Source organism: Gambusia affinis, linkage group LG12 (genome assembly GCF_019740435.1).
Source record: "Gambusia affinis linkage group LG12, SWU_Gaff_1.0, whole genome shotgun sequence".
Taxonomy (NCBI): domain Eukaryota; kingdom Metazoa; phylum Chordata; class Actinopteri; order Cyprinodontiformes; family Poeciliidae; genus Gambusia; species Gambusia affinis.
This window is the reverse complement of record NC_057879.1, coordinates 18559508-18571357: the sequence shown is the minus strand read 5'-3', so window position 1 is coordinate 18571357 and position 11850 is coordinate 18559508. Positions and strand designations below refer to the sequence as shown.

Genomic DNA, 11850 nt, shown 5'->3' with positions numbered 1-11850 from the left:
CTAAAAAATTCCAGTTGAGATCATCAAACTCTGCGTACTAAAAATGTTTAATATCACCCAGGAGTTTTCACCCTCTCTTCCTTGAAAGATTGTTTTAATTCAGCTATATTGCAGGTCATGCCAATACACCTCCTCTACTCTGTCATGACAAAATCTTCTTTCTCTCAGCCAGATCTAACATCTGCTAACATGACACTCACCTTCCAAATAGTCCCACTTTTGTTTACCCATGTCCTATAACAATGTCTCTTGATAAATCTAAGTAAGATTTTGGTGTTCTTTCTGGTCAGCAGACTTTTCCAGCTGGAATCTCTCCTTTGCATGCAATTTTTGCATCTATTTGTCTCTTTCTTATTGTTAAATCATGAACATTGACATAAACCGATGTACAATAGGTCTACAAGGCTTTAGATTATATTCTGACTTTTTTTGTGACCTCTTGGATGAATCGTTGCAGTAATTTTTCTATCTGAATGGTGCAAAGCTTTTTCAGATCTTTTAGCCTACTTCGTGTTGTTAGACAGGTCCTGGTTGTGGCTAATGAAACAAAACCAAAAATGTGGTTAAATACAGCTAATTGATTATTTAAATTGAGAAGCATCTATATTTTGAATATGGACAGTTTAATAATCTATCTATCTATCTATCTATCTATCTATCTATCTATCTATCTATCTATCTATCTATCTATCTATCTATCTATCTATCTATCTATCTATCTATCTATCTATCTATCTATCTATCTATCTATCTATCTATCTATCTATCTATCTATCTATCTATCTATCTATCTATCTATCTATCTATCTATCTATCTATCTATATCATACTTTTATAATTTCATCAATCAACAGAAGACTTCTGAAACTTATCGTTTCCATCAAACATTTATCTGTCTACTTGTTAGAATGCCTGAAAACCCTTGCGCATTCCATCTTTTTTCGTGGACAAAATAAGTAAATAAATAAATCAATAAATCAAGTTCCTCTTTCTTACAGGGAGTGAGAAGCAGGTATTAGTCGTTATCCCTCTCCGGTCTGCGTTTTTGACGGTAAACGTGGGCCTCCCGGTGCTTTTTTACCGGAGCTGCCAGATGATCGGTGCGGAGTGGAGGGTCCCACGGGACGCTGAACACGTGGTCTCGACTGCCACAAGACGTCAGCGGCAGATGGCATGGGTACCCGGTGTTGGCATGAGTGTCATTCCTCAAAGAGAGAGGAAAGGAAGGGGGAGAGCGGATCGCAGCGAGGAGGAGAAAGGAGGGTTTGAGCTCTAGCTGGTTTAATTGTGCAGTTTTGCAAAAAAAGAAGACGCTGCAGCGGAGATTCAGAGGCGATAATTGGGACCATGAGGACAAGTACATGCTGACCAGAGGTGGGTATGATTTTTCAACACATTCTCACACCCGACTCGTCATATATTGACGAGTTGGGACGCCGTCTGACCATGCGTCACATATTGACGCGAAGGGTACCCCCTTCGCGTCAATATGTGACGACTTGGGCAGGTTCCTTCACCGTAAAATTTTGACGATTTTGACGATTTTGGAAGGTCGCATGTTTTACATGGATTATTTACGCGAATGGTCCTCGCAAACACTGCCGACACTTCAAAACCCAAAAATTGGTTAGGTTTAGGGAAAAAATTACGGTAAGGCATCAGGTAAAACCCTTCGCGTCACATATTGACGCGAAAGGGGTACCCCTCGCGTCAATATGTGACGAGGACGGAAGTCCCATGCGTCAATATATGACGAGTTGGGAGTGAGACTGGGTTGGATTTTTGTGTGCGTGCGTGTATCTCTGTGTGTTTTATTAATATTTATTTTTATGTAAGTAATTAATTCATTATTTTTCAACTGAATTTGAAAAAAGAAAACACGGGGCTAGACTTTGTAAAACTGTCCAAAAATATGCAGTAGAAAGGGCCAAAACATTTTTCAGATCATTGCGAATTGAGTGTCTTTGAAAAGACATCAGTCACATCGGCCTCGCTTGCTAATTTGTTCCTCTTCCTCCTGGGAGGACTCATTCACAGTGTAATTAACTGACAACCTTCAAAAGACGTCGGCGCTGAATTTTGCTCTTACAATTTACGTCTCCTCTTTTCTTTTTTTTTTTTTCTTTTTCCTGCAGGAGATAAGTTGACGCTGCCATTCGAGGAACTTCATATGATGTGTGAGCCGCGCTTTGGTGCCAACTATCCCCGCGAAAGCCTGCCAGACAGCCTGCAACAGCAGGAGCGACAACAGCGCCCCACCGCCAGATCCGACCCGCAGATGATGAGGGAGGCCGAGGACGACCTTTCCGACAGGGAGGAAGACGAAAGAGAGGACGACCAGGACGAGAACGGGCTACAGAAGAAACGGGGGCCGCGGAAAAAGAGGCCCGGCAAGGAGCAGGTGGACAGGGCCAAACTCCGGCGCCATGAAGCCAACGCCCGGGAGCGCAGCCGAATGCACGGCTTGAACGCCGCGCTGGAGAGTCTGCGCAAAGTAGTGCCGTGCTACTCGAAAACTCAGAAACTGTCCAAGATCGAGACGCTAAGACTGGCAAAAAATTACATCTGGGCCCTATCAGAGACCCTGAGCGCGGGGAAGAGACCGGACCTCCTCGCTTTTGTGCAAACTTTGTGCAAAGGATTATCTCAGCCAACCACCAACTTGGTGGCGGGCTGTTTGCAGCTGAATGCCAGAAATTTTCTCACGGATCACAATGGAGAGGTGATGTTTTCTGGCAGGTCGCCTTACGAAGCTATGTACTCGTACACCAGCTCGGACATGAACTCGCCCCCGGGCCACAGCGGCGGCACGCTGGACACTGGCTCCAAACCTTTCCGACACTACAGCTACAGCAGCGCCTACGAAACTTACTTCGAGAACCCGTCCCCGGACAGTGGGAGCCCGCATTTTGACGGCCAGCTGAGCCCCCCGATGAACTTCAATGGAATCTTTTCCCTAAAACACGACGACCCGCAAGATTATGGGAAAAGCAGCCACTATGGCGTGCGCTACTGTGGCGCGCCAGGGCGCTCGGCCCTCGCACCTAACTCAATGTACCGAGTCTCCCCAGAGGCCCGTTTCCCCTACGACCTGCACGTCCGCAGTCAGTCCTTCCAAACACAGGGGGAAGTCAATGGCTCTTACCACAATTAATTCATCACCTGGGACAAAGTGCAAACTTCAGATGCAAATTTATCTGCCCAAAAGTAAAAAGTAAAAATAAATAAATAAATAAAATAACTCAAATGTTGATGCACATTTTGGGGTTTAAAGTTACTTCTTACCTGTAAAAGCAGCAGTTTGTATGTTATTTTAATTTGTGTTGAATGATTATTATCTTCAATACTTTAGATCCCGGATTTTTAAAAGGGAGATAAAAAGTTTTAATAAATTGGTGCTACATGTTTGCTTCCAAACAAGTCAAATTTAAGATGAAACACGAACTTGTTTACCTTTTATTTATTTATTTTTCTCTTTTTTTCTTACAGTTGCAGTGCAGTGTTTAAATTTCTTTTCTTCATGGAAGTACAGCAAATGTTGGTAACATAGTATGTTATATATAAAAAGGATTTAATTGACAGGGGAAAAAAGAGCTAAATTGATTTCAGTTCATCAGGGAAGTTGACTCAGACATGTTTAGAGCTAAGAGAATCTGTGTTTTCAACAAAACTTCAATTGAGCTATGCAATCTTGCCAAATGCAATCAGTGCTTATTAGAAATGTATTCTAACAAACACACCAGATAATTTAGGACTTTAAATAGGTCAACTGAAGGACAAGGAGGTAAAAGTAAAGACGAAAAATGTCACATTTAAATTCATTCCTATATGTCGGATAATTTCTACAGTACCGAACTGAATGTATTCCCCCCCCCCCCCCCCCCAATATTTATTTACTTTTTATGAACTTTAAGTCCGTTTTCTTTGTTTGTGAATAATATATATTAAAAATAATGTAAAACCACAATGTAAAGTTTTATGTGAATTTCAAGTTCGTTTATGTTGCATTGTTGTAAAATGTCACTGCAGCTGACAGGAAAAAAAAAAGAGAGAAAAAAGAGAGATTTGTGTTCAGCTGGAATAAATTGTTAAATGCCTTAATATGAGGGAGATAATGATAAAGGCAGTGCCCATTAGTAAACCACAAAGGGGAAGTTTTTGGTTGCTTGATGTGAACTTTTCTTTCCCGTGGAGCGACTGTGATGCACTTCGTATATTTCTGCACAATGTTGGTGACCGTGCTCATAAATCCTGTTGATTTTGGTAATCGGATACCGAATGCTTGGACGATGAATCTAATTTATTTCCTGAAACGCACACACACACAAACAAACACACACATGCACGCACGCACGCACAAACTCTTCACACTGACGCGCACTTCTGGAAACCCGTTATGGATCGAATTATTCGTGAAGTAATGTGTTAATGTTTTGTGATGTGTTTTGTCGCAATAAAAATAAATAAATTAAAAATAAAGGAATAAATTAAAGAAGAGGATGTGGGAGGCTTTATGTTGTGGCCCAGATTCTCAGCTTTCTGTGGCAATGATCGACAGCAGATGGCAATTAAGAAAAAATAAAAAATAATAACAATAGTAGCTGCAAAATAAATTAAGATAAAACCATTACTTTTATTTAATATTTATTAATTCCACTCAGAATGTGGCAGCGCAGGCCCCTAAGATTTGCACTTTGAATTATTCTTTTATATATATTTATATATATCCATCCGCTAAAATGCTCGAATTTATGCAACTCATAGACACTTTGGGTAATTATAAGTTGGCATTCATTGTTCTTTTTATAATAGTTTTTTCCCCTCTTTTTTCTTTCGTTTTTATTTGTCGCTAATTTGACTGACTTCCAGCTGATCAGATGGCTGATTTGTGTCAGAAGCGCCCAGGAGGTGTTGGATGTCATCCAGACTGCGGCTCATGGCGGTTGGTTGATCCTCCCAGTTTGGAACCGAGTGGGTTTGATAATCCCCGGAGGCAACAACATTACTGCTGTAAAAGACAAGCGATCTATTCGAGAACAGAAACGACCAACAGTCTTTTCTGTCTGCGGCTTGTTCCTGCTCTTTTCGTGTTTGGAGCTATCCGCATGTTGCTCTTTCTGGGTGATTTTCTAAACGCTTCGGAGGGCTTCAATAAGGCCGCTCTCAGTGGTTTCACAGGATTAAGGGATTATTAAAGGCAGATTATCAAAGTGCCGTTGATAATCACTTTGTTTAATGTTACATCGCAAGCATTGTTCTGTCATGAAAGATTGCGAATTCCCATAACTTTCAGGCCCCGGAACTTCCTTCGTAATATAATGCAGTTTTGTTCTGCATTCTTTTGACTGTCAGCAAACGCACTACTTATACCACTTTGTTAAATTATATACCCCTTAACTTTTTTACATTTTGTCACATTTCAGCCACAAACCCAAACATAACTGTGAAGTTAAGGTTACTTTAAAAGTGTTTTTTTTTTTTTTTTTTTTTTTTTTTCAAAATGAAAGTCTAACAGTTGTGCGCATTTTTATTCAGCCCTTTCAGTACTCCTAAATAATCCAGCGCAACCAATTGTCTTTATAAGACACCTAATTAGTAAAAAGAGCCCACTTGTGTGCAATTTACTCTTAGAGAAAATACAGCTGTTCTTTGTTCTAGCGAACAAACAGCATAATGAAGACCAAGAAACCCAGGGAACAGGTCAGAGAGAAAGTTGCAGAGGAGTTTAAGGTTAGGTTATAAAACAATATTCTCAGCTTTTATCGCAAACCAAAAACAGTCACTTTAAACTGACAGGTTGGACAAAAGAAGTATTATTCAGAGAACATCCCAAGACTCTCCAGTCAGAGGGAAAGCATTAAATGCTGTTTTAGGAGGAAAACTAACAAAGCACGTCCCTTTGAACACATCATTCCCACTATTAGGATGACTTTCTTAAACAGTGACAGTTCAACCTGTTGGTGACGGCAGAATGGAAGGATCCAAATAATGAGCAATGTTGTTGGAAAACCCGTTGAGCTTGAGGTGTGAGTTCACCTTCTAGCAGGACAACAACCCAAAATTATGTCAGAGCTCCTTTTCAGCAGATTATTTGTAACCATATTCATGTGAATATGCAACGTCCCAGTCAAAGTCCAGACTTAAATGGAATTTAGAATCCTTGGTGAGGCTTCTAGGGGATGAGACGCTTTTTATACCCATATATCCAATCCATGCCATGTACTGTCACTGAGATATTGCTTATTCTTCCATTTCACAATTATGCTCTCAGGTTGGACGTTATAACGAGGATCAATAAGGTACAAAAACTGAAATTCCTCTTCAGTTTCTCACATAAGGTCAGTATTTAAGACAGTTAAATAGACAAAGTAAAATCAGAGATAATATCTAACCCTGCCAGTTAATTGTGTTGCTTTAACACCTGGGATCACACTTGTGTCTGTGATGGTTGAAAATCAGAGAGTGCAGAGACACTTTATAAACACAACCAACCTAATATTGTGCTTCTGGAATACTGCTCAATCCTTTAAGCAAATAAAAAAAATGAGGATATTCAAATTTGGAAAATTTTAAAGTTAATTAGCAACTTTTCAGGTTCTCTTTTGTTTGAAAAATATGTCAAACTGTTGAGATCAGCCTGATTCAATTCAGTTCATTATATTTATTTAGCACAAATTCACAACAAATGTCTCCATGCACCATACAAAAAAAAACAAAACAAAAAAAAAAACAGATAAAATGTACAGAAGTCAATTGTCAATTTGAATTAGATAAGCTTATAAGCTATGAGCCAGGAGTAAAAGCTACACACCACACAAGAAGCGATTTGATTCACATTCATATTGCAGACAAGAAATCCAGCAGAATCCCACGATATCATTGGTGAATTTAGAGTAAAGAAACATGGAAGGCGAGCGATAGCAATAGTTTGTGGACTTATTTTAAGCAGGAAAAAAGTAACAAAAAGAAAAAGCTTTGGATAAATGATTGGAGACAGTGCGAGCAGCTACGGCTGCACTATGATTCGGAGGTGAGTTGTTCTGTTCTTGTTTCGTCTTTAACCTTCAAGTGTTACTTTGTGTTCATTTTAGGTTTTTGCTGTGTTAATGTTATAAAATATTTACATGCATTTGGATAGTATCAATGTCAAGCCCTGGCTGAATGAATGAACTTCTAGTGACCAACTTATGCCAAGTTAATGATGGATAGCTGTAAAGTTACCGGGTACATCAATTATGGTAACAATTTTAGTTCTTTTCCAACACAAAATGCTGAATAAACATTCACACTGGACATGATATGTCAATGTGGGCTTCTTCGTTTTGGATTCCCTTCTGTGCTTACATTACCACGCTTTCTGATTGGCTACCTATCACAATCAACAGGCTGCATTCTCAGTTAGGAATAGAAATGAGGTTGTCATCCCAATAAAAGGGGCGTTATAAGATTTTCAAAAATCGGCATAAAATCCTACAGTGTGAACTAGACTTTAGGCACCAAAATAAACATATAACATATTTTTTCTTTCAATTGAGAAAGTTTGACTAATAAATGAAAATCTCTTTCCAACTAGTTGAATAAACTGCACAAAATAAACTTTCTATATTTTGTACCAGTTCTGTGCTATAAACAATGAATTAATTGTTTAACCAGTCAGGCATTTTCTTATCTAATAAAGTTTTTACACAAGCACCTTCCCATAAGAACTTTGAGGTCAAAACTGCTATTGCTTCTAGGTGTACTTGGGAGTTGTCTTGACCTGAGCTGAGGAGACAGCACATATCCTGTTGTTGTTCTCAAACCCTAGAATAATGTCTGAATGATTTTAAATTCCTGTTAAAGACCCATCTTTTTGACTTTGAGCAGAAATGATCAGATGATTCTTGTTTTTTGTATTTTGTTTTAAACTTGCAGTATTTAAGGCCTCTTTTTTAGCTGTCCTTTCTTTTCGCTGCTGTGAGTTTTGTCCCTGGTGTAACAGTATGCACACCTTTGAAAAAGTTCCACTTTTATCTCGTCAGTACTCTTAATCTTTTCCCAAATCTCTTGAGGATCATGAAGATGTTTTTAGACAGATGTGGGAAGACTCTAGGTAGCTGTTGTCACTTTGGAAGTTGAAAGCCAGTTTTACCAAGTCTGTTTTGTTATCGTAAACCATGAAATCTGCCCTGAGACAAGTGGCACCAGCAGTAGTTTATATGTTGTTCTGTTTTTTGGGTTTTTTTGTTTTCTCCTGGACTAGTTATTGATGCTTGCATTAATTTTGGTTGAGCAGCCACTCATGGGTAGACTAAGTTTTATGTTTTTGCCATTTAAGGATGATGACATTCAATGTAGCCCAGGAGAGTCTCAACTCCTTAGAAATGGCTTTGTCTTTTCAGAATGATTTGATTTTCTATAGATCAGGAAACGATGTTTTGGATTTTAAGCTCTTTTAGCCAGCCGTATGTTGTCAGCAATGTTTTACTTACTTGAGTTCTGGATTGTACAGGTTTTAGAGTAATTAGACGCGAGTGTGGATTGAACTCTGACCATCAGAAAGATGAAATCCCAGGGATTTTATTTTCATTTAGTTATAAGTTTGCGTAACAATTTTTAAAGAATTATAATTCAAATGCAAAAATGTTTGATCTAAAATATTTAAATGTGGGGATAGGAAGAGCAAAAAATTAAGCAAATCTATAAGTATTTCACGAATGCAGCATAACTGCATTTTCTTCTGTTATGCTGCAAAATGGTAGCGATTAGACACATCTCATAACACTGATGAACAAAACACAAATCCATCTTTATGCACATTTATTGGATTTATTATAGTCAGGATGGCAGGATTCTGCAATGTCTGAAAAGCAGAGCACCAGTGAAGAAAAATGAAAATAATGTCCCCCCACTGCATGAGCATCCTCAAAATTTTGTTCCATTCCCAAGCCCCAGATGGTCTGGGATGGGAAACGCTCCCCCATTAAATTCCTAATAATCATTTCTCCAGTGGAATCGGGGGTGGCAGCAGTGGGGATAGAGGAGGGCTGGGTGCGAGTTTGTGTGTGTGTTTGGAGACGATGAAGAGGGGTGAGGTGGGGAGTGAGAGTGAGGATTGGGTTGGTGAGGGGGAGTAGTGGGATTTGGTGTTTTAATTAGACAGATTTAAGGAGCTGAACCCCCTCTCGAAGAGAGTGCGCGTGTGCTGGGGGTGGCACGAGGGTGGTAGGGGGCCCCATATTTCTGTGCGTGTGGGTGCATGTGTGAAAAAATTACAAAGAGGCTACGAGTGGGGATGTGCTTGTGTGAGCGTTGTGGGTCATGGCAGGGATGGCGATGCAGCGGAGGAAGCCTGACACTCCCGTACTACGGGCCAGGATCTCATTAACGTGTCAGATTGGTGGATCAGTCTTCTTGGCAGCCGGCCCGTTCTCTCACAGGAAGTACTTTCTCTCTATCTGTGAACTTGGCGCTTAAAGGTTAGGCCAGGAGGGGGGGCTCAGTATGTAGGAAATATATTGGCCTGAAGGAGAGGAGGAAGAAGAGGAAAATGGCAAAACATTAATTATACCATTTGGTCAAATTGCATAAATATTGGGTAAAATAATTACTGCAAATCATCCGTCAGGGAGCAGAATGAGTGTAAGTTATGAGAAAGTAGTGCTGATGATTTCCAGGGGTGAAAGAAGGAGACTGACTCTTGCAGTTTAGCTATTCTGGAGGTGGAGATATGTTAAGTATGTGACGGGAGCATCTGTCACTACATCACCTTTGTGCTTTGTGCTCTTTGTCTGGGGGCACTTTAACTTGGTGTATGCAGGCTTCTGTAGTGTGTGCAGAGTGGGTATGGGGGATTGGGGGGAGTTGGGAGGTTTGCTACAATATGACGGCATATAGGGTGGGTTTTGGAGCAGGTGGGAAACATACAGGGGTGTGATACTCTGACACCCCAGCAACACCCTATTTCAGGGCAAAGACACGGGTGCTGTTGGATGAAGTGCTTTTTGATTCCCTTGACTGTGAATGTGAGCATCTGGTAATAATGACTGCAGTGTGATGGAAGGTACATAGATAACTTGGAGAAATTCTCAAAGAGATACAGACAACACTTTGCTTTGAATACACACAACTTTCAGTAAAAGTGATTTCTTATAAACGACTTGTTTCTCTCAGGGTATAACAGAGACCATAAAGAGTAGACAACAATCCAATTTGACTTTGTGATTGAAAATACCACTGATTTTTTTTATCTTTTAACATTGTGATAGCAATATTTACAGTACTTTTGTCTGTTTTATTGCTCTCATAGATATTGTCTCCTTATATTTTTAGAAAAAAAAAAAACAAACTCAAAGATAAAAGGAAATAGGTGATGATTTTCCAGGCACATAGCTCATTTTTATAGCACAATCAATTAACTATGTTACCTTTAGTTGTTATGTTATCAGTTATAACTGAAAAGATATTTGACTTAGCAATCTGGCACATTGAGATTGGGAGTCTGTCTCTTTAAGAAGCTCTTGCTCTTTCCAACACTCTTCAGAATGTAACCACAACAATGTCGTTCCATTAAGTCATTAACAACGGTCTTAGTAGCATTCAACTGAGAAATAGCTTGTATAATCTCAGGAGATTAGATCTTCCATTAGGTGTTTGGTAATTGCCGCTGCCACTAGTCTGGTGGAGCTGAGTAGGGAAAGCATGGGGGAGAGAATCTCTGTGAGGCGGAAGCTTGGCTGGTGAGTGCAGCTCTAAGGAAGAGATTTGAGGTAAAGGGCAGTGCTTTATGAAAAAGGATTTAAGCACTTGTAAGTGGCTGCCAGGAGATATCCAAAGATTTTTTTAAACATGCATGAAATAATCAAAGTAACATGTTTTTTTATTTGGGAATAACATTATAATTTGAGATAAAGCCATAAAAAGTTAATATTTACAAAATAGTAAAAGAGTCACTTGTTGCTTCACAGATTCAGATTTCAGACCCCAAAAACTGTGATTTTATCTTAATATGGCTCAAGCTAAGAGTGCAATGTCTTATTTTGTTATTCATCGTTAAAGTAAAACTGTGAAAGTAAAAATAAAATAGGTTCAAGGGGTCATTTACTAAAGGTTTCTGTGCTAAAAGGTAGTCTTTAAAACATTGATTGGTCGGGACACAACTTTGTACGGGAGACGTTTTGAGTTCTACCTGTGCATGTGGCGTGCAAATGTATCGGTCGAGTAAATGTAGAGCTTCGTGATTAAAACCCGGTGTTTTGGTTTTTACAACCTTGGGTCAATAAAAACAAATCTTTTTAAAAAGTGTATTAATATAATTTTTTTTTTTTTTTTTTTTTTTTTTTTACAAATATATGATATACATTTTGATAGAAAGAAGACAAATATTATCACCAAGGAGATGGAGCCTATGTAAGGTGCATCTCACAAAAATAAGTAGGTAGAGATGGTCCAGCTGATAATAATACACACAGTGCCTAAGAATAAAGTAATATAATTTAGCTTATTGCACATTTGAGAAAGCAGCATTCTGTGAATGTATAGGACTTCTTCCTGTAACCTCAGACTTACACTTGTCTTGGACCAGAAGCTCGGAAAGTGAACAACTTTGTTCCTGTCCTTTAGAAAAACCTGTGCTAAAATGGTTACACATTCCGTCACCTTCTTTAATGATATACAGCCTTATAAAGTTACTGAGAACACGACTTTTAACATCTCTGTGTTTTTTGTTATGAATTTCTCTATGTCTCAGTAGAAGGAGCATTTTTAACACAGCTGAGCTTTGTCACTGTCATTACAGTTAATGTTCAGAAGTGATACCGGTGCTAGTTTGAAGCTTATTTCCAAATTTTATATTTTCTACAAATATTTTAT

At 39.1% G+C, this 11850-nt stretch overlaps 1 protein-coding gene across 2 annotated transcripts; it reads left to right on the top strand.

The window, feature by feature from the left end:
* Positions 1–1206: 1206 nt before the first annotated feature.
* Positions 1207–4495, top strand: neurod6b (neuronal differentiation 6b). 2 transcript variants are annotated; one of them, XM_044134061.1, is made up of 2 exons: positions 1207–1374; positions 2136–4495. In XM_044134061.1, the coding sequence occupies exons 1-2, from the start codon at positions 1362–1364 to the stop codon at positions 3152–3154; spliced, it is 1032 nt and encodes a 343-aa protein (XP_043989996.1). In that variant the 5' UTR covers positions 1207–1361; the 3' UTR covers positions 3155–4495. The 2 variants fall into 2 exon arrangements, with proteins under 2 accessions (XP_043989996.1, XP_043989998.1); XM_044134063.1 differs by lacking the exon at positions 1207–1374 and adding an exon at positions 1928–2038 and having other exon boundaries at positions 2136–4469.
* Positions 4496–11850: the final 7355 nt, after the last annotated feature.